This window comes from Sycon ciliatum, chromosome 6, assembly GCF_964019385.1.
Source record: "Sycon ciliatum chromosome 6, ocSycCili1.1, whole genome shotgun sequence".
Taxonomy (NCBI): Eukaryota; Metazoa; Porifera; class Calcarea; order Leucosolenida; family Sycettidae; genus Sycon; species Sycon ciliatum.
Genome location: NC_088648.1, coordinates 7,097,620 through 7,120,977, shown reverse-complemented (window position 1 = coordinate 7,120,977; position 23,358 = coordinate 7,097,620). Strand labels below are relative to the sequence as shown.

At 47.2% G+C, this 23,358-nt stretch overlaps 1 protein-coding gene across 1 annotated transcript; it reads left to right on the top strand.

The window, feature by feature from the left end:
• The first annotated feature begins 1,064 nt into the window (after positions 1 to 1,064).
• On the top strand, positions 1,065 to 16,099 carry LOC135819257 (ankyrin repeat, PH and SEC7 domain containing protein secG-like). The gene is made up of 9 exons (XM_065332431.1): positions 1,065 to 1,334; positions 3,009 to 3,209; positions 3,677 to 3,778; positions 4,209 to 4,313; positions 6,638 to 6,739; positions 8,203 to 8,304; positions 10,311 to 10,412; positions 14,436 to 14,534; positions 15,632 to 16,099. Exons 4-9 carry the CDS (start codon positions 4,263 to 4,265, stop codon positions 15,743 to 15,745), a joined length of 570 nt encoding a protein of 189 aa, XP_065188503.1. The 5' UTR covers positions 1,065 to 1,334; positions 3,009 to 3,209; positions 3,677 to 3,778; positions 4,209 to 4,262; the 3' UTR covers positions 15,746 to 16,099.
• The last annotated feature ends 7,259 nt before the right edge of the window (positions 16,100 to 23,358 follow it).

Sequence of the window (23,358 nt, the reverse complement as noted above, 5' to 3'; positions counted from 1 at the left end):
CCATACATCTTCATCGTTGTGTTTATCCATACATCTTCATCGTTGTGTTTATCCATACATCTTCATCGTTGTGTTTATCCATACATCTTCATCGTTGTGTTTATCCACACATCTTCATCGTTGTGTTTATCCATACATCTTCATCGTTGTGTTTATCCATACATCTTCATCGTTGTGTTCATCCATACATCTTCATCGTTGTGTTTATCCATACATCTTCATCGTTGTGTTTAATGTTTATCCATACATCTTCATCGTTGTGTTTATCCATACATCTTCATCGTTGTGTTTATCCATACATCTTCATCGTTGTGTTTATCCATACATCTTCATCGTTGTGTTTATCCATACATCTTCATCGTTGTGTTTATCCATACATCTTCATCGTTGTGTTTATCCATACATCTTCATCGTTGTGTTCATCCATACATCTTCATCGTTGTGTTTATCCATACATCTTCATCGTTGTGTTTATCCATACATCTTCATCGTTGTGTTTATCCATACATCTTCATCGTTGTGTTTATCCATACATCTTCATCGTTGTGTTCATCCATACATCTTCATCGTTGTGTTTATCCATACATCTTCATCGTTGTGTTTATCCATACATCTTCATCGTTGTGTTTAGTCAATGCTATTGCTAGTCATGAATGACATGACGTCATGAGTACTGAAGTGATCGCCCCTAGCCCGGGCCCCTAGGCCCTACTCCTGATCATGGCCCGGCCAGGTCTCCTGCATGCATGCTCCCGCCTAGGCCAGGGCAGGGGCTCCGGCTGGCCAGTTTGAATGATACTGTACTTCTTTTTTGTAGTACAAAAAAGTACTTTTGTAGACTTTATCTTGATAGCCGGATAGCTCTCACACGGCGAAAATAGCTGTCCAAAACTGGCAACATGCAAACGGTTTTTGATTATTTACAGTACATTTTTGTACTCCGTGTCTGAATGACTGAGCTGTCCGTCGGTCTGTACTGAGTCTGTGTCGGACAACGACGGTTACGCCGGTCGTTGTACAGCTCCGTATACATGGTATACCAGGTATACGCGTAGTCAGTGTAGCGTGTGGCAAAGAAACAATGTTTTGGACATCTTCTGTTCGGACATCCCTGCGCTGCGAGCTGCATTCCCTGGCCCTTGTCTTGGTACCTCTACGAAAATGTACAGTCATTCCTACATGTACTCAGTACTACAATCATGTACGTCCTTTGGCTGAGCTTTGCCAATCCCAACATGCGACTGCTAGTATGAATGGCTGGACGCTGGATTAGTGGTGACTGGTGTAGGTGCATGTCTGAGTGAGACACGTCGCTAGCGCTCGCACCGCTCTTGGTGAGTGTTTCTGATCGCGTTTGTTTGTTTGTTTGTGTACGTAGGAGAGAGAAAGAGAGAGAGAGAGAGAGAGGGGTGGGTGAGGGGCGGGGGTGCATGTACGAGTACATGTACATGTACGTACTGGCGTCACTTGTCTCGCGCGGTGAAAAACAACGAGTTACGTAAGTGACCTGCAGTTTACATCGAAATTTGGAGTTTTATACCAAATTTGACGTGAAATTGCGCGTCACGTCAGAAATAACGTGCATCTTTAGAGAGTTTCTGCTATACGTGAAACATAGAGAAATCACGAAGAGAGCAGGTGTCTGGGTTAGAGTCTACGGCTTCGAGTGTTTTGGGTCCAGATTTCTACACATAGATGACATTCTCTACGTTGTGGCACACGCAAAGAAAATGCGTACGTATCTGATGGGTATCATTCAAATACACACAGAGAAGTGCCCAAATATGGAAGGATAAATTCCTAGTGCACATTCACGTGATTACTCTACGTGTACGTAGAGCAGAACAGGTTTCCTTTACATTTCAGGAACGCGAAGAGTGCTCCCGGGATTCTCCGTGTCACGTTTCCGTAACGCAGAGCAGAACAGCACTATTTTCAGACTATCTATGAGGACATGGCTGTGTGTGCGTAGTGAAGAAGGAATGGATGTGTGTGTGTGTGGTGATGAAGAAGGAATGTGTGTGTGTGTGTGTGTGTGTGTGTGTGTGTGTGTGTGTGTGGTGAAGAAGGCATGCCTGTGTGTGCGTGGTGAAGAGAGAATGTCTGTATGTGCGTGGTGAAGAGGGAATGGCTGTAAATATACAAATTTTCGGCAGCTATTTAATTTCGGCTATATTCGGCACCGACCCAAAACGCCGATGAAATTTTTCACAGCATCTGTCGCACTATACCATGCCCTCTACCCCACGCGAAAATAAATCGCCGCCGAAATGTCAAAATCGTGAAGTGCCGAAAATTTTGCATCGCCGAAATTTTGTATATTTACAGTATGTGGAAATGAACTAAGACTGCAGTGATCTGGTTTGAAAGTAGACACGCCAGGTTGATGCAAAATTAATTGACTTTTGGATCCATCTCAATTATTAGATTTTACAACAGACTGTATGATGTGCAATGTATGATAGTATAGTGTATGATGTATGAGAGCCGAGCCTGGTTGGTAAAGTAACTCCAATTTCACTTCAAGGTACCAGTGCATCTAGTGTCTGCTTCTATCAAAGCAGCGTGCTGTCTATAATGGTTACCCCAGCAAGTGTAGGGTGTGCATAGATAGCCGTCTTGGCCGTTTTATGCCGATGTACTCCGTGTGGTGTAGACCAGGTGTGCATTGGTGGTCGATTCACATGGCTTCGCCAGTTGTGTGGATTAGACAGTTATCTGGCGCAAGTCTTGATCTGTCTCATTCAGATCTTGTTCGCTATCGTTGCTATAAGAGAAAATCTGTGGGTGCACATCCAGTGCATTTGCAGATTTGCGTGCTTCTCTTGCGACGGGCGTATACATGGTATGAGAGTGTGATATATAATGTATGATGGGTGATGTATGGTGTCTGATGTGTAATGTGTGGTGTCTGATGGGTGATATAATTATAATGTATGGTGTGTAATGTATGGTGTGTAATGTATGGTGTGTAATGTGTGGTGTGTTATTTTGTCTGTTCTGTGCAGGTCAGTGGAACAATGCAAGCAGCTAGTGATACTAGGGATACTAGAGGGCATCTCCTTGGTCTTGTGAAGCGTAATGATCCCACTGAGTTGAAGAGGGTCATACTTGCTGCTGAGGGTAGTCTGAAAGAAGACCTCGCACGACTGAAGTACACCAACACACGCGGTTATGGTGACAAGAGTGGAGAGCAAGAATCTCTGTTGGTAAGTCATGTATGCCACACAGTTGGAACACAGCCTTCGATTACACAAGGCAGATGTTTGTGCGTGTGTGTGTGTTATCCTGTGTGTGTATGTAGGGGGGGGGGGGTGTATGTATGTATGTGTGTGTGTGTAGACCAGGTGTGCATTGGTGGTCGATTCACATGACTTTGCCAGTTGTGTGGGTTAGACAGTTATCTGGCGCAAGTCTTGATCTGTCTCATTCAGATCTTGTTCGCTATCGTTGCTATAAGAGAAAATCAGTGGGTGCACACCCAGTGCATTTGCAGATTTGCGTGCTTCTCTTGCGACGGGCGTATACATGATACATGTGTGTGTGTGTGTGTGTGTGTGTGTGTGTGTGTGTGTGTGTGTGTGTGTGTGTGTGTGTGTGTATGTGTGTGTGTGTGTGTGTGTGTGTGTGTGTGTGTGTGTGTGTGTGTGTGTGTGAATGCCGGTGTACATAATAGGGTCATGTACTACACAATGTGTGTGTAACAGACAGACTGGAGTGTGTGTGTGTCATTGCACAATGCTGCGGAGCGGGCATTCTCAACGGACTTTATCGAGAAGTGAGTTGGTCTAGGTATTGTACATTGCACTCTATTGCGATGCAGTTCGCCACAATGAAGTGTTCTAAAACCCACCTGCACAACACTTGCCATAGAATATTGGGGCCAGTGACTACACAAATAGTTGATTAGTTTATGAACCTTGGCTACCTAGATTATCAAAGTCACATTGAATACTAATGCTTCCTGTCATGAAACATGTCTTCTAAGTTCTAACAGCGCCCTGGGGAGTGTTTAGCCAGAGGACCTAACACTAACACCTTTACTTGAACTGATCCTGAAATGCTGTATGGGGAAACATTGCACGATCGCGAAGGCTGCTGATTGGCTGCATACTCGATTGTCATGGTTACAGTCATGTGACAGTTGACGGAATCTACTCTTCTTTACCCATACGAATGTCTTGTCTCCTGCTCTTCTTCATTACCAGTAAGAATGGAAGTGGACACCATTGCACGCTGCATGTTGGTTTGATCGCACCGTCATGGTCAGGAGTTTGCTGCAGTACCAAGCAAAACTGGACATGCCAGACACGGTAAGTTCAGGGGGTGTCAACGTCATTATGTTCAGCTTGGTTTGCGTGTCATGATCTTGTGACTGATTATTAAGCCTAGTTCACATTCGACGCAACGCCGGCGGTACAGGACGTAAGGGCCTGTCGGGACGGCTGGGGCGACCTGTACAATTTTGTACGATTCGTACGCCACGACGTGCTGGAGTCGTTGCTATGTTCAACAGCGAACGGCGCGAATCACAAGGCACGGTCCTTGACGGGTGACTTTCGGACCTAATTTCCTATTTTTCGGGACTTCTTTTCAATTATTTCTCCTTGACTGAAGCGGAATCAAGTCCACAATACCAGTTTTTCATGAAGACCAATAAAGTAGCCTGGGAAGTTGTGCTATTCAAATAATAGCCCCAGGAAATGATAAAATAGTTCGTCTGTCACGCTCCTGAACTATCCCTAAATACCATAAGCGACATTAGAACTAATCTTGCTACAATTCAACTCGAGTTGTGTTAGCCATTCTGCGAGTTATCATGGGAACCGCCGTGTTCAAAATGCTAAAATTTCAATGTGCGAATCGGGAGTAGTCGGCGCACGACGCCGTCTCCTATTCACACTCAAAATGCAGCCGTTTTGTACGCTGGCATCCCCGTCTACGCCCGTCTTCAGTATGAAAAGTTGAACAGATCCAACTCTTCCCGTCGCTTCCCGATCCGCACGGTAGTACAGTTGCGTTCCCGTTCCTGGTGTTCACATTGGACACCGTCAGACCGTCCCGTTGCTTCCCGTCCATACTTACGTCGCGTCCCGTCATCGCGCCCGTCGAATGTGATCTAGGCTATAAGGACAACGTCCAGGAGAAATGGAAATGAACATTCATTTGCTGTGCATTGTACATCTGTATATGTACATGTTGAGCCTCGCTTTCTCTCTGCTGCACCGAAGAGTTTTCCGTTATCAATTTATACATAAGACATAATCCCTACGATCATACAGAGAAAGGAAAAATCACAAAGAAAGAGAGGAAAAGACAATGACGAAACTAGTAAAACTAGTAGCAGGCGAATCTTTTCTGTCCACAGATTGACTGAAGATTCTTGAATCCCTGTACTGTAAATATACAAATTTTCGGCAGTTATTTAATTTCGGCTATATTCGGCACCGACCCAAAACGCCTAAATTAAAACGCCGATGAAAATTTTCACAGCATCTGTCGCACTATACCATGCCCTCTACCCCACGCCGAAAATAAATCGCCGCCGAAATGTCAAAAATCGTGAAGTGCCGAAATTTTGCAGCGCCGAAATTTTGTATATTTACAGTACTCAAACAGAGTTAGTGCTGACTGATGTCAGCCTGAGCGAGAAAACCTGCTTTGAGCGATCAGCCTGAGCGAGAAACCCTGCTTTGAACGATCAGCCTGAGCGTGAAAACCTGCTTTGAGCAATCAGCCTGAGCGAGAAAACCTGCTTTGAGCAATCAGCCTGAGCGAGAAAACCTGCTTTGAGCAATCAGCCTGAGCGAGAAAACCTGCTTTGAGCAATCAGCCTGAGCGAGAAAACCTGCTTTGAGCAATCAGCCTGAGCGAGAAAACCTGCTTTGAGCAATCAGCCATGCAGCAGACCAAACAACTATCATGGCCGTTGTCTATGCAGGTGGTCCCTGAAGTCAGGTAGATCATTGTGCCCTTGTTCAGCATGCTATGTGTGAAGGGAATGTGGTAGTCGGGAAGACATAGTATCCAGCAAAACAAAACGTGATCAAACGATTCAAAGTACTGGAAATGACAGGCCCGTCGGAACCGGTCCGGTTGGTCAGGTTATCAACGGACCAACGTTTTGGCTACCAACATATGTGTACTACTGTGGAGGACGTGTGTACCCACCATATTATACACAAACTGTATGAAAGCGGCCATGTTACTGGCAGACCAATCAAAAACTGCTTCGGGCCGTCCTGAATGATATTATGTGCTAGATCCCAGATTTGGGTATTTTACGTGATCCATTGTCTATGCAATGTGCAATTGTGATCACGGCCTTGACTCGCTAAACCCGAACGCACCCAGACCAACTGTGGTCAATGCTAGCATGCATTAACGGGCCCTGCCCCAAAGGTTGATGAACTGAGCTGACTGGGAATTATAAAACTCATATCATTTCACGTTTCACGTTTCTGCTATTGCCGTATGCACTACGACAGTAGTAGTAGTAGTAGTAGTAGTATTTATTATTTTGTTAGGGAATCCCTATAGTGGCAGTGCGGGGAAACTATTTACTCAAATAATTAATTACTTGAGCAGGTTTCTCATGTGTTCATATGTCATGATTGTTATGTTTGTATACCTGCAGGATGGCTGTCTTCCTGTTCATCGCGCTGCACAGTGTGGTCATTTAGACCTTGTCAAGTATCTGCTGCAACTTCATCCCGAGTCTGTTTCTGTACAGAGCTGTGTGAGTGATCTGGGACACTGGCAGTGTGTATATGAATGTGATGATGGTTGCATGCTGGGGAGAGGTGGCGGGGTGGGGGGGGGGGGGGGGTGGAGAGGGAGGGAGGTTTAGGTGGTGGAGAGGGGGAGGGTGGTGGAGAGGGGATGATGGAGAGAGGATGGTGGAGAGGGGGAGGGGTGGGGGGGGGGGGTGGTGGTGAGAGGAAAGGGCTAGACTCTTCAGAAGGCAGCATTACCACAGCCCTGTGCTGGTGTGCTGTACCTTGCAATATCCAATGTATACACGTTAGCATATGGCATCACTATCGGCATTATACTAGATAGTCCGGGGTTTGACCGTAATTCATGTCACCAGGTTACGGTCTGGGTTGTCATTCCATGTTGCACACACCTCATGACACATTCCTTTCAGTACAATAAGACCTATGTAGGTCTTATCTCATAAGACCTGTATTGAACTGTAGGTCTTGTCTCATAAGACCTATAGTCAACTATAGGTCATATGGGGTAGACCGCCGTGTGTTTTCTCTCTTCAACTACTTGTACATCTTCCTAGTGATCACATGGCAGTGCATTTGTATGAGAGGTTTGATGTTTGCTGGTGTACAGTGTGATATTAATTGGCATAGCTGTACATGTTCAGTGGGTACTGTACTACAGTTTCACACTTACTGAAATCTGACCTACATCATACATGTACACTGGCAACACTGACCCTGGCCTGGACCAGTTTCTGATTGACCTACATCATACATGTACACTGGCAACACTGACCCTGGCCTGGACCAGTTTCTGATTGACCTACATCATACATGTACACTGGCAACGCTGACCCTGGCCTGGACCAGTTTCTGATTGACCTACATCCTACATGTACCCTGGCAACACTGACCCTGGCCTGGACCAGTTTCTGATTGACCTACATCATACATGTACACTGGCAACGCTGACCCTGGCCTGGACCAGTTTCTGATTGACCTACATCATACATGTACACTGGCAACGCTGACCCTGGCCTGGACCAGTTTCTGATTGACCTACATCCTACATGTACACTGGCAATGCTGACCCTGGCCTGGACCAGTTTCTGATTGACCTACATCATACATGTACACTGGCAACGCTGACCCTGGCCTGGACCAGTTTCTGATTGACCTACATCATACATGTACACTGGCAACGCTGACCCTGGCCTGGACCAGTTTCTGATTACATCACTATACGTGTACATGTGTATGTACAGTCGTCGTATTCATACCACTTCCAGGGCGTCAATTGGACATACAAGTTGATGGTTCTAAATATGCACTATGGGTCGGATTGCAGTGAATACTGGTGTAGTACAGCTAGGCTCCCTGCATTGGACATAAGTCCCTCGTCCCGCAATATCGTATTCCTGACTGGAATTCTAGAGGTGTGGAAGTATATCCGTGTTTGCATGGTTGGTGTTTTCCATGCTTTCAGACAAAGTCTCTGCCCGTACATCTTGCCTCCTTTGCTGGTGCATTGGGCACAGTGCGATATCTGCTGGAGATGCAACCAGAGCACGTCTCAGCCACGGACCAGGTCAGCTGGAATACACGCGGCACCAAGAGTTCATAACCCCAAGAATGTGTAACTGCCTGCACAACCTCTATGCAGTGTTACGACGGCAGAACTTTACATTACGTGACATGGTCCAATAGGTTACACTGGCAAGTAGTGCAAAGTGATCACAAGAGGGTTGTACCCGAAACTGGGTTGCGTACAACCCTGTATTTATCATGCACAGAGTGCAAATAATGTGTACGGGTTCATCACGTGATGTGAAGTTCTACCGTCGCAGACCCCATAGCTGGAGTTGCACACTCTTGGGGGTTATGTATTCTTGATAGCACTCATATCTATAACATGTCTCAGGGGCCGTTTACATGAGAAAAATAAGCCCGGGCTTATTCAACCCTAGGCTTACGATAAGCCCGCCTTGATCTGTCACCCAGTCATTTTAGAGCGCGCGTTTACATGGTCAGGCGGGCTTATTCAGCTCGCCCCGAGCTGCACTAGCCCTACCCTTGACCACCGAGCTTATCCAACCCCCAGGGCTTATTTTGTCATGTAAACGGTCAGGAATATAAGCCCTGGGCTTATAAGCGAGTTTTTCCGTATTTTTTGATTTTGCCTCTTGAACCTGAGAGAATGTGGCCGTGGGCAGTGCGTCTCTTTTATTTATTTCTTGGTATGTTTCCTTCTGGTTTTTGTCCAGTGGAAGGTCCTAGCCCATCCTTCACCTTCTCGAAAAAGAAGTGACAATTGGCAAGGCAGTAGAAGCCTGAGCCGGCACTTCTTGATCCAAATTTCATCAGACACGAACATTTGCCACTGCGTTCATGTGCGATTTGAAAAATAAAATGCGCGCAGAACTCGCAGTCACTCGCCTGAACTCAGCCCCGTACAACCGTCATCTAAACGGTTGAAAAATAAGCCCGAGGCGAATAAGCCCGGGCTTATTATCCTCATGTAAACGGCCCCTCAGCCACGGACCAGGTCAGCTGGAATACTTAGTACGCGCTCTAAGGCTGCGTTTACATGAGAACTTTGAACCCGGGTGGAGTTCAGCCCGGGTTGAAAGTCTGTACGATGGGAAAGAAATACCTGAGTGTTTACATACTGGCACTTGACCCAGGCCAAATACTGATATGCCGCCGCCCAAGTCCTGTATGGTCACGTGAATACTTTCGCGCGAAATTTGCCTGTGCAGTGCTGTTCAAACCTGGTGCAAGATACGCACAGAGGTACGGTCATATGATTAAAAAAAAATAGGCCAGTCAATCTGTGTTCATGGCGGGTAGAAAATTGACGCGGGTCGAACTCAACCTGGGTTGAAACGCCTCGTGTAAACACAGCCTATGTTGGTCATTTGGTGTTCACCAGCACTTGACCTTTGTGTACGTGTAAGTTGTTTGCAATGATTGTCACCCATACCTGCTACATCTGTACTCACTGTTTTCTACTACGTAGCAGCACCGTAAAGTACCGCGGAAGCGCCCCACTGGCTCATCCTTAACCTTGCACACACATTGCACGTTGTGGAGTCAATCCGTACTCGATTTACCTTTGAGCGGACATGAGCTCCGCCAAAAAACCTGCTTAGTCCGACCTTAATACACTAAGGCCTCGTTTAGGGGCCGTCCGTAAATATCGATATTTTTTCAAGACGATATTAATTTTGTTCACCAGTGCTGCCCTGAAGTCCTGTGCTGCCAGCTAGTCTTACTTTTGAAAACACATTGCGCACAAATTGTTCTCCTCGTTATCTCCACTGTATGTGAACCCGTTTGGTGCAGTGTCACGGGAGACCAATTGGCTTTTAGGGTAGATATAATTGGTGTTGGCCATAGAGGTATTAGTTCTCTAGACCATTCATGATGTTCATGGTGCTTATCTTCATTACACTGGCAATGAACATGTTTTGGGAAATGCACCAATATAATATTATCAGCATGCTATGCTGATGAAGTGGAATTAGAGCAGAAACTGAATTTCAAATTTGGTTCATGACTATCGGTATCCCTCATTATGATTTTCCTGTGCAGGATGGCCAACTTCCACTGCACTGTGCTGCACGCTTGGGACATGTGGAGACTGTGCGCTACCTTCTAGATGTGTGCCCAGTACACATAGCTGCAAAGAACAAGGTTGGTATGTACCCTTGCTGGCACTGGATTGCTGGGAGTACTTTTAAGTGTGTTGTTCCATGCGTGTGTTCATGTGTGTGTGTGTGTGTGTGTGTGTGTTCGTGTGTGTGTGTGTGTGTGTGTGTGTGTGTGTGTGTGTGTGTTCTTTTGCATTATGTGTGTGCGTATGTGTGTGTTTGTGTGTGTGTGTATGTGTTGTTTGTTCTCTGCTCTGGTGGAGAATGGTTGTACTTTTTCGGGCTCTTGTTTCTGGCCTCCGTCCGTGCTTGTTCTCGCCGTTGTGGACGGCCGGTGTCCCCAGCCGTCCAGGCCAACAGTGCCTGAGGTGGGGTATTAACCGACAGGAGACTTGGTCGGATAGTTACGATGACGACACTCTCCTCGTCGCCCCCACCTCGGAGTCCTTCGCGAGGCTTTGCAAGCCCGCGAGAGGAGCAAACTACCGCACGAAGACGACGACTTGGAACGACTCAGAGCGTTGGCTCATGGAATGTTCGCTCTGTTGTGGAGAGTGATGGACCAGTTGTAGCGGCAGCCGTGAGAGGAATTGTTTCCGATGATAAGCCAGATCCATAGCTGCTGGAGATGGCTCTCTCAAACGTGGTCCCGCTCGTCGTTCTATATTGTCGGCCCCGTAAGGGGACACGTGACCGTAATGGCAGTGTTTACCAGGACCAGGTGTATGTGTGTAAGTGTGTATGTGTATGTGTGTAAGTATGTATGTGTGTAAGTATGTATGTGTGTAAGTGTGTATGTGTGTGTGTGTGCCATGTGGTGCATTGGTATGTGCACCGATTTCCAATCGAGAGGATGCGGGTTCGATTCACGACGATTATGGCCCGCATGTCTTTATTCTCTTTCTCAGACTCCTCCTGACTTTACATTCATTCTCCTGGGTGGTTACCAACAGCCTGTGCATGCCGGCGTATGTGGTGTGATGTGTGTGCGGGAAAAACATGAAAAAGACCAAAAAGTAGGGATTCACTGGCCAGCAAAGCCACTTCATTCAGTGCTGGCAACTGAAATCCGACCCCCTGGGCGGCTGGCAACTGAAATCCGACCCCCTGGGCGGCGCACCGCGCCGCCCAGGGGGTCGGATTTCAGTTGCCAGCACTGTAGCTGTATGGTGTAGACCAGGCTGAATACTAGTAGCGGCGGTCAATTCTTCAGCCTTGCAAGCTGTTCAATGGTGTAATCCCAGCACAAGTTGCTATGACTTCTGCTGTAGCATCGCTATCATCGTCTCTGGCGATGGGCGTTTAATGGTCAATGGTGTGTGTGTGTGTGTGTGTGTGTGTGTGTGTTGTGTGTGTGCGTGGCTGGTGTGTGTGCGTGGCTGGTGTGTGTGCGTGGCTGGTGTGTGTGTGCGTGGCTGGTGTGTGTTTGGGGGGGGGGGGGGGCTGGTGTGTGTGTGGGGGGGGGGGGGGGGGCTGGTGCGTGTGTATGTCTGTGCGTGTGTGTGTGTGTGTGTGTGTGTATGTGTGTGTGTGTGTGTGTGTGTGTGCGTGGCTGGTGTCTGTGTCTGTGTTTGTTTGTGTGTGTGTGTGTGTGGCTGGTGTGTGTGTATGGGGGGGGGGGGGGCTGGTGTGTGTATGTGTGTGTGTGTCCCGCAGCTTCGAGTGCATTTGGCGCCTTGAAGAAGGCTGTGTTTGCGAACTCCGAGTTTCCTATCGGTCTCAAGCGTGTTGTGTACGGAGTCACTGTGTTGGCTGTACTCCTCTATGGTGCTGAGAACTGGACACCGAGGCAACGGGATCTCCAGCGTCCTGAGTCGTTTCATATGCGATCTATACGCATGGTCCTGGGCATCAGTCGGGCGCGCCAGATGAACGAGCACGTGACAACCCTTCAGGTACGGCGGTGGTGGGGAGACATGGACTCCGGCGCCGTCGTCTCCAATGGCTGGGCCACCTGGCTCGCATGGACGACCCCGCCAACTGCTCTTTGGTGCCTTGCTGTCTAAACGACCTCCACATGGCCCCCGGAAGAGGTGGAAAAACCCAATCAAACACGACCTGGCGGCGGTGTCCATTGGCATGAATGAGTGGCTTGATGATTGATTGATTTTTATTTGGATTTGCGAGACCAAACGAGCAGGAGTGCTCAATAACAGGGTAGTGAATGGTTGAGTTGTGCTATGTGACAATGTAGTGTGTGCGTGGGGTGGTGGTGGGGGGGGGGGGGGGGGAGCTGCGGAGGCCCAATACAATGTAAGAGGATGGGAGGAGAGAAGGCCAGCGGAGAGTCGAATTCAGAAGAGGGAGGAGAGAATAGCTGAAGTACACGGTTACTGTGCGAATTGAAATAAACCAAACAAACAGCAAAACAAGTACACAGCTCACGAGTATAAAGAGGACTGGAACACAGAATTGAACTGCTGAAGTACACAGCTGACGAGAATAAAGACAGGAGCACAGAAAGGAACGGGAGGCGGTCTACGAAGTGGTGGTACCATCGGTGCATGCACCACAGTACATTATCAGACTATCGGCTTTGCAAAGTTTGTGGGTACTGCTTGACACAGCAGATGATAGGTCTGAGTGGAGAACCAGGTGTCAGGATGGAGTCTACAGCGTGGTATGCTCTCGTATACAACCTGCCGTGAAACCACTCTTGTGTATGGTCTGCAAAACGCCATTTCAGCCGTCCTCAAGACATCGCTAGACATAGTTGCACATCCCGTCGCTCTGCAAAAGCAAAAAACAAACAGTGAAACAGCCGTTCACGTCCCGCCGGACTCGCAGGGCCTCATGCCGCGTCCCGAAGACAGCACTCCGTCAAGTCGCCCCGTTTGGGGACACAGCCAATCGTGGCAGTGGGCGAAGGAAGGAAGGAAGGATGTGTGTGTGTGTGTGTGTGTGTGTGTGTGTGTGTGTGTGTGTGTATGCGTGGCTGGTGTGTGAGTGCGTGGCTGGTGTGCGTGGTGTGTGTATGGGGGGGGGCTGGTGTGTGTGTGTGTGTGTGTGTGTGTGTTGGTGCGTGGCTTGTGTGTGTGTGTAGGGGGGGGGGGTGGCTGGTATGTGTGTATGTGTGCGTGTGTGTGTGCGTGTGTGTGCGTGTGTGTGTGTGGGGGGGGGGGGGGGTGCCTGGTGTGTGTGTGTGTGCGCGTGGCTGGTGTGTGTGTTTTGTGTGTATGTGTGTGTGCGTGTGTGTGTGTGTGTGCGTGGCCGGTGTGTGTGCTGGGGGGGGGGGGGGGGGTGGCTAGTGTGTGTGTGAGGGGGGGGGGGGGCTGGTGTGTGTGTGTGTCTGTCTGTCTGTGTGTGTGGCTGGTGTGTGTGTGTGGGGGGGGGGGGGGGTATTTCGTGTCTAAATTAGTGTCCATGGTAAATTTATTCATGTTTATATATTATTGTGTGTGTGTGAGTGTGTGTGTGTGTGTGTGAGTGTGTGTGTGTGTGCCAGCTAGTTCGGTTGGTGGGTACACTTATGCCTGATTGTGTTGGGTCTGTTGCCAACGGTCTCGGCTACTTGAAGGTGTAATGTAGTACCTGCCACCTTTGTTGGTTCCAGGGTTCATATACTTTCTATTTGAAGTATACATACCTGTTAACCATGGACTGCTTCTGGCTAGATTAACTCTTGTGTAATCAATGGTGCTAGTGAAGCTAATATCAGATCCACTCTGATTTAGTCACCCACACTAGTAGCACGTATTACCTTCACTGGGGGCAGGGGTAACTGCAGTTGGATCCCAGGACGGATACCCTGATGCCGTCAATCCTTTTTCTGCACCTTGTCCTCACCCACTTACTGAGCAGTGGTGAGCCCATAAGTGGGATCATTTTCAAGTCCACCCAGAGTTTTGGGGATTTCAGGGGGTGTCGGCCGTTGGGCGGTTCAATAGCCAATTGAGTCATCTTTCCAAGATTCCTTTTGAATCTCTCTCCCCTCTCCCGGGGAGAACCACGTGACCAGTTTTGGCAGTGTGCAACAAGTAGTACAAGTGTGTGTGTGTGTATATGTGTGTGTATATGTGTGTGTGTGTGTGTGTGTGTGTGTGTGTGTATGTGTATATTTGTACAGGCCGGTCTGACTGCCCTTGTTGAAGCAGTGTTTGGTCCTGGAACTGACTGTATTCCCTACCTTCTTCAAGTCACATTCTCTCAGCTACATCAAGATCAGGTAAAACCTACGTTTTTCAAATAAAGTGCTGACAGCTGAAATCCGACCCCTGGAGCGGTGCACTCACATTGCAGAGACCAATCATGGGATTGCAACACTACGAAATAGAGACCGCTAGAATCGGTACTGCACTCGAGCAGGAAAACCAGGGGTCGGATTTCATTTGACACCACTGCAGTACTTTCAATCAATACCATGAAAGTAATTTTGTTTGGACTCGGAACAGATTTAGATCACACACTGCTGTGACGTCAAAGCCGGTGCGACAGGTGCCGCCGTAGGTACAGGTGCAGTGGAGTCTTTAACCTCATTCTCCCCAGTCAAGCTCCGTGTGAATACGTTCAAGAAGACGATTGCCTGATGTGTCCAGCGGGGACGAAACGTACATTGCAATCGAGTTTTGACACTGCTACCAAGCGCTACCTGATGTACCAGCTTTCCATGTCGGATACCACTAACCATGCATCGACTAGGCGCCATGCGCGACCTGATGGTGGTGAGAAGGAGAGCTCTGTGCCAGAGTAGCTTTGCAGAGGATGGTCTGTATTAGGCCTAGGGGCACCCTACCGACTAGGCCTAGGGGTACCCTACCGACTAGGCCTAGGGGTACCCTACCGACTAGGCCTAGGGGTACCCTACCCACTAGGCCTAGGGGTGCCCTACCGACTAGGCCTAGGGGCACCCTACCGACTAGGCCTAGGGGTACCCTACCGACTAGGACTGGGGGTACCCTACCGACTAGGCCTAGGGGTACCCTACCGACTAGGCCTAGGGGCACCCTACCGACTAGGCCTAGGGGTGCCCTACCGACTAGGCCTAGGGGTACCCTACCGACTAGGCCTAGGGGTACCGTACCGACTAGGCCTAGGGGTACCCTAGAGACAGTGTCGTCTTAATACAGGGAACCCTATTTTACTTTCTTTACATTTGCGTGATTTTAGGCATTCAAAGAAACTGTTAAACCCTTCCATACCTAAGACAGCTTTCCTTGTTGTGTACTACAACACTTGCAAAAATAAATTTGTTAAAAGCCTGTAACTATCATTAGACTGTGCTTTGCTTCTTCTATTGTTCTGTTACGTACTCTGCACTCTTAGGCTGATGTCATCGTGGAACAAGCCAGAAGCATGGCCAAGCGACGACATAAGTCACATGAACTGCACATGATCAATCAGCCAGCCGGAGGAAAGAACAATTGCCGTTTGTCATGACAACGCTCCCTAGCGTCTGTTCACCATACTCCAGTCCATAGACATTAGTCTAGTCCATTTATCCAGAATAGTACAACCGGCTTTTTTTAACTCGATTTTGGCCGAATTTAGGCTCAAAACCCACTTCAATTTCTATATTTTTATGTGCTTTTCCATACATGTTGCCATGGTACTGTACTACTGTGCTAATTTTTGTAAAACTTGGCTTTGAACAAAATCCCTATGTGTACGGACCTTTTCCGCCTCAAACTTAGCAAGGAATGATTGCACAGGTCACATAGCCAAGAATGTACTGTTTTGCCTATCATGTCTCTAACATCATGCACATGTATGCGTAAGAGCCAACAAAAAATACACGGTGCCAGTTGGGAGTGGACTGTGGTTCCAATTTAAGTTTCTACTTCAAGCACAAAGTCGTCATAACCGACCTACTGGTGTACCAGTTCATCTCCATGAACATTATTATCTGCTACTCTTCATGATGTACAGATTCTGCACATCATGTCAGCATCACGCCATCACTGGTAGTACTACAGGTGAAATCCTGATCATTCGAACCTCAAAATGCCAGGAAAAAACTTCTAATTATCCGGACATTCTAATTATCCAAACATGAACCCACAACTCAATATGTACGCGGTCCTGGAAAAACTTCTAATTAAGCGGTATGTTCGAATTAAGCCATATTCGAATTATCAGTATTCCACCTGTACTAGTACTGGCATGTACATGATGTACTGTGGTGGACATGGAAATCCGGTCGCACGTCTAGCGGCCCCAGGGCGCTGGCCATGCAGCCGTGGATAAACGGTGCACACATGCATTCATGCGCTGAAGCGCGCTGGTCGCATCGGATCAACATCATGTGCACTGCATGCACCGTTTCGGTGCGCGCTGAGGGCGTCGGCCCCGGTCAATCGACTGGATTTCCATGTCCACGACAGTACAATACATGTACCTGTTAAACCGGTGATAAAATCCTCACCTCGTGCCCAGTAAATGTACAAGTACAGTACATGGTACAGATCATGCAATACTAATTTTGGAGCACAAGCCTTCTTCCTCTTTTGGACTTCTGCGCATCGCAGATACTGCCACTGCTTTAGAAGTTGAATCAGCGCCTTGCAATGCTTGAACAGATACAGCCACTACTTTAGAAGTTGAATCAGCGCCTTACCATGCTTGAAAATGATGTAGATGGAGTGCCTACGGATGCTGAAACCTCAGTCTGCCTAGGTCCCACACGAACTGTGAAAAAATGATGTGGTCTGTGAGCTATCCCGGATCATACATTGTAGGTCCTATTTTCTAGCAAGGGACAATGCTTACTGCTTTGTATCGAATATACTACAGAAATCCAATACATATCTAAGTTCTAACAATTGTCCATCCACAATAATCATATTCGCAGGTTTTTTTTAAAAGAATAATCATGTGTGCTGTCAGTGTAACACACGCTCAAGACCATTACTAGTCTTATAGTTTACATGTAAATGCTCCAGGGCTGAAATTCCTGGTTGTCGTGTCTAGCAGCTGTGCTTCTACTTTTCATGTACTCTGGTTCTCCCCGGTGGGTTTTACCAAGAGTACATAAGCTCCCTAGGAGCTTGTAATTATTATACTCTTGGTTTAACCTGTAGTTCTTCTTGAGCAGTGTTTCTGCTAAGTCTTTTCCCTTCACCCCTTTTCACTTCCCATTCATCCCATTCATCCCATCCACCCTTCCAGGAAACTGCCCTGATAAAGATCCATGATAAAGATCCCACTCCCCACACCAATACAGTCAATGCGTACCCACTCCCCACACCAATACAGTCAATGCGTACCCACTCCCCACACCAATACAGTCAATGCGTACCCACTCCCCACACCAAACAGTCAATGCGTACCCACTCCCCACACCAATACAGTCAATGCGTACCCACTCCCCACACCAATACAGTCAATGCGTACCCACTCCCCACACCAATACAGTCAATGCGTACCCACTCCCCACACCAATACAGTCAATGCGTACCCACTCCCCACACCAATACAGTCAATGCGTACCCACTCCCCACACCAATACAGTCAATGCGTACCCACTCCCCACACCAATACAGTCAATGCGTACCCACTCCCCACACCAATACAGTCAATGCGTACCCACTCCCCACACCAATACAGTCAATGCGTACCCACTCCCCACACCAATACAGTCAATGCGTACCCACTCCCCACACCAAACAGTCAATGCGTACCCACTCCCCACACCAATACAGTCAATGCGTACCCACTCCCCACACCAATACAGTCAATGCGTACCCACTCCCCACACCAATACAGTCAATGCGTACCCACTCCCCACACCAATACAGTCAATGCGTACCCACTCCCCACACCAATACAGTCAATGCGTACCCACTCCCCACACCAATACAGTCAATGCGTACCCACTCCCCACACCAATACAGTCAATGCGTACCCACTCCCCACACCAATACAGTCAATGCGTACCCACTCCCCACACCAATACAGTCAATGCGTACCCACTCCTCACACCAATACAGTCAATGCGTACCCACTCCCCACACCAATACAGTCAATGCGTACCCACTCCCCACACCAATACAGTCAATGCGTACCCACTCCCCACACCAATACAGTCAATGCGTACCCACTCCCCACACCAATACAGTCAATGCGTACCCACTCCCCACACCAATACAGTCAATGCGTACCCACTCCTCACACCAATACAGTCGTGTCCATGTACAATGTGCATGTCTTGTATACCCTTGTATACCCAATATTATCATGGTATCTGATGATTGCAGTGTTGTGTATACCCTTGTATACCCAATATTATCATGGTATCTGATGATTGCAGTGTTGTGTATGACACACTGAGTTACAACCACAGAGTCTTTCTGTCAAATGGTCAACTGTTCTGTGATCGTCGGCATACCCATTGGTTGTCTATTTTTTGTGAAGACTACATTTACCACATGTTATGTTTCTTCACCCTTGCACCCTTTCTCTCATTCATTCAATGTGTATGGGTCGAACATTTATCATTGTTGTTTTATCTATCCTTCTTTGTTCTGTTTCATCATTCTTTCATGTTCATCACAAATGCCAATATCGCATGTCACCCACTATAATTGGTTTATGTACTCTTGATTATACCCATTGCCTAAACCTCAACTGATGTTTATATACCATCACGTGACTGTATGCTGTCAATCACAGCACCAACGACTTGGTAATCTTTGCACTAACATCACCACCTAGCTAGAGTACAGTAAGGTATCGGCTAACACCTGAATTAGCTCATATCACAAGCTAGAAGACGGGCCTGGGATTGTTTGATAAAACTCAGCGGAGCAGAAGAAAGTCTTTGGTGTTTGTTGTTTTGCATCTCACTGTGTGTATGTAATCAATGTCTCATGACGTCATCCATGCTGAGTAAAATCCATGTGTCCAGTATTCTGATAGTGTGATACTGTGTAGGTGGAAGTAGAGGAGTATTTGGCAGAACATGTTGATGGAGATAACGGCAGAGAGATACATGTGTGAAGGAATGGAAAGATGAGTCAAGGTGAGCGACTTACGAATATTCATGACATTGACTTTGTACTGGTGTTTTCAGATGACATTCTGTTGTCATCGTGTAGTACTAGTAGCAACAGTACACTACACGTCTCTGGTGATGAATCACCTGCGCTGCAAGGTATCGTTCTATCTAATGCGATGGGCTGTCGCTTGCTTCGGGGAACTTGAGCATCCGCCGCAGGCGAATGACCTTCGCAGTCGAATGCTGGCTGCGGGCTGGTCGGCAGTAACTCTCTGCCTCTGGTAACAGACATGAACGTTTGCATGATTGGCAGTTAAACTGTTACAGGTCTGCTCTCGATATAACAACTCTCACTTGTACATAAACCTCGTTAGTACATAAAAAATCAAATCCCGCGCCGAAACAGCATCACTCCCATACAAAATTTGTTCTACACAACATAATCCTACATAACATAAACCTCGACATAACACACGCTACGGCGATCCCCGACGTGCACACTCTCGATACAACATAAATTCACGTGCATGGTATGATCAAGCGGCAGCTGTAGCTAGGCAGTTTGGGCCAGTTTAGTCCTACATAACGTAAACCTCGGCATACCACACCCTACGGCGCAGTCCCCGACGTGTACACTCTCAATACAACGTAAATTCACGTGCGCAGTATGTACAATCAAGCTGTAGCCGTAGCTAGCCAGTTTAGTCCTATGTGCATATATTTTGCAGCATTCATGGTATCTGATGTCGATGGTGGTACAGTGTGTATATTTTTGCACGGTTGAACCCGCCTTGTAATACCCTTCATTTTGAGGTGCATCTTGTATTTTACACACGGTTTTCTGCATAACATACCTCTCGATATAACATAATGTTTGCGTGGTCCCAGAGATTACGTTATATGGAGAGTAGACCTGTAATACGAGTCACTCATGAGTCATGGTCATAACAACAAACCCTGATCACATTATTAAATTTTCAATGTTTATTGTTGTTCCCACGTTATTGTAAAAACACTTTGTATCGAGCAACAGTACACGTGTGATAACCTGAACTGGTTCTGTCAGTAACTCTGAGTTTCGCCGAGGTGACCTAACAATGTCGAAGCAGCTAGCCGTCCGGAGGTCTTCTTCACAGCTCTGTTTTCTTCATCTACAGGAGCGACCTGTTGGCGCACTTGCTCGCTTCATACAGGTACTGATGTACATGTAGATGTACATGACTGTACATGTACAATCATCATTGTATGGACCGGACAACAAAGGTCCCTGCAACTGTACAAGTAAAAAAGTCCTTCTACTCAGTCATTGAGTTTCGTGCACACTAACTCTTGCTATGACTCATGACGTCATGAGTATGACTTTCGCACGTAGCCAAGGAGAACACTGCACTGACATCATGCACACGGACGTCAAGTGTAGATGAATCACGTGCTACATCTCGCAGTCAGCGTACACACATCCACCAGGGCCAAGGCGCACTGCATCATGTAAACGCGCGAGAGAGGGAGGGAGATATGAAGGCTTACCGAGTGAGTCAGCTTTGCAGCCTGGACCATGGAGGAGTGAAAATCCCTGGGCCCACAAATCCGGGGCCAGTTCCATAGCGAAAAGGCTTGACTCACGCGATCCGATGTCAAATAACACTAACAGCTCCGCGCATCGACCAGGGAGTCGGAAAATAAAAAAAGTATTTTGCGACTCCCTGAAATCTCCCGTGCGGTTCTCCAGCCACCCAAGTCTCATGCGTAAATAGAATAGAAATATCCAAGAACGGCTTGACTACGACTCAGTAGATCAACGCGTGTCCAAATACGTGCAACAGTGCTGTTGACAAAACTGTCAAAAGACTGTCAACCAATGACGTCGTCTGTGCACCATAGTCAGGTTTATGACGGGAGTGCGGCCCGCGGCGCCAAGAGCATAATCACTGACTCGGTGAGGTCGCAAGACCACGGAGAGGCGCGCGCACTGACCGTCCTTGGCATTACGGACAGGCAGTTGATGCAGTGCTTTGTGGAAAAGCCAATGATAATACTCATACGCACCAATATGACGTTGTCTGATGATAGCAGTGTTGATCATGACACACTGCGTTACAACCACATAGCCTTTCTGTCCACTAGTTGACTGTGCTGGGATTCGTGTCGCATGTATGTACGTAATGTCATTGGATGTATGGTTTTGTGGCACAACATTTACCACTTGCTTTGTGTCTTTACAATTGCACCTACAGTATGTCCCATTCCGTTGATGTGTATGGGTCGTACATTTAGTTTTCCTTCTTTGTTCTGTTTCATCATTCTTTCATGTCCATCACAAATGTCTATATCGCATGTCACTGACTATAGTGCCTACAGCTCAACTGCTGTTAAATACAATCACGTGAGTCTGTATGCTGGTAATCACAGCAACAACAACTTCGCAATCGTTGCACTAACTCCATGCTGAGTAAAATCCATGTGTCCATTATTCTGATAGTGTGATACTGTGTAGGTAGAAGTAGAGGAGTATTTAGCACGCCATGTTGATGTACTGTGTCAGTGTGAGAAAGAACTTTGAAGAAGACGATTTCGAGCATACAATAATGTATTGCCATGATTTCTACCCTGATTTTCATTGAAAATACTATCTGCATGACCTCCAAGTCCAAACCCTTTGCCATGCAGACCACCAGCACTGATCAGGTGCATTGTACACAATTGTATAGCCTACATACTAGAACTGTGGTAGAATCGTGTAGTTATGCTCCTACCTCCGAGAGGATGCCAAATTATGCTCCAAATTTTCAACCACCAAATTATGCCAATAATTATGCCGGCATAATCCGCCGGTGCCTAGTGTTTGCACACTTGCGTGAACTGCACTCTTCACACAGGTACATGTACATGTACATGTACATGACTGGAGATCTACAGAATCAGACCTGATGTAGATCTACAGAATCAGACATGAGTGATGACGTACAGGACTGTACATCATGTCATCATGACATTCGACAGGTCCAAAATTAAAAGGTCCATAAAACTAAAATGCCCATCTACGTACAGCCAACTTCGCTTATAACGACACTCGGCGGGGCATCAAAAAGTTGTCCTTATTCGCGAAGTGTCGTTATACCCGAAGTCTCATTATAATTATGTATTACAGTGGGATGGGACTTTGCTCTGGGCATGGAAATTCTGTCGTTATTCGCGAACTGTCGTTATATCCGCAGTCGTTATAAGCGAAGTTGACTGTAGTAGTTTTGACTTTCGTGCACTAACTCTTGCAATGAATGTCGCAAGTTAGTTGTCATGGAGAACACTGACATCATGCACACTGACGTCAAGTGTAGAAGAATCACGTGCAATACGGAGGATTAGCAAGACGAAATTCGCGTTCGCGTTCGCAAACATTTTTCAGTTCGCGAACTGCATTGCGAACTTTCGCATTTTTCGTTCGGAAAAGTAGTCGGAACACGAATCGCGGATTCGTGTTAGGGCAGTCATAAATTTACCACGCTGTACTGTCTGTAGACAATGTACGTCGTGTCAACATCATGCATGTGCGAATTCTGTTTGCTAATCCTTCTCATAACGCGAATTCCGTCACTGAGTTCGACTTTCCTTGGAGAGCGAACGCGAACGCGAATTTCGTCTTGCTAATCCTCCGTAATATCTCGCAGTCGGCGTACACACATAATCAGTCATTCAGCAGGCACCTAGGCTGGGGCAACGGTTACGTGCACTGCTAGTGCACTGCATCATGTAGAGCAGGTACATGTATGATGTAGACCATCGCCTTGTTGGCAACTAGCTAACACGGGTAACCATGGTAACGGATACTGACTGATAACAGAGACTATCTCAAGAATGGAGTTGTCATTGTGTGCAGATTGTAAAGTTTCATTAATTTTACATTTTACATTTTTTGTTTTGTTTTGCTTTGCAGTTGTTGCCGCGGTCAGGCCAGTGAAATCATGTGATCACGTGATTGCCCGTATAAGAGGCTTAAGAAAATACATGTAGACCATTGTAGACGAGAGAGAGAGAATAGATGAAACCCGATCGAGTGAGT

Bases quoted from the DNA above. Each gene is read 5' to 3' on its own strand.
- LOC135819257 (XM_065332431.1), top strand. From the start codon at position 4,263: ATGGTCAGGAGTTTGCTGCAGTACCAAGCAAAACTGGACATGCCAGAC. The intron at 4,314-6,637 runs GTAAGTTCAGGG...GTATACCTGCAG, and splicing joins AACTGGACATGCCAGACACG to GATGGCTGTCTTCCTGTTCA. The intron at 14,535-15,631 runs GTAAAACCTACG...CTGCACTCTTAG, and splicing joins CTCAGCTACATCAAGATCAG to GCTGATGTCATCGTGGAACA.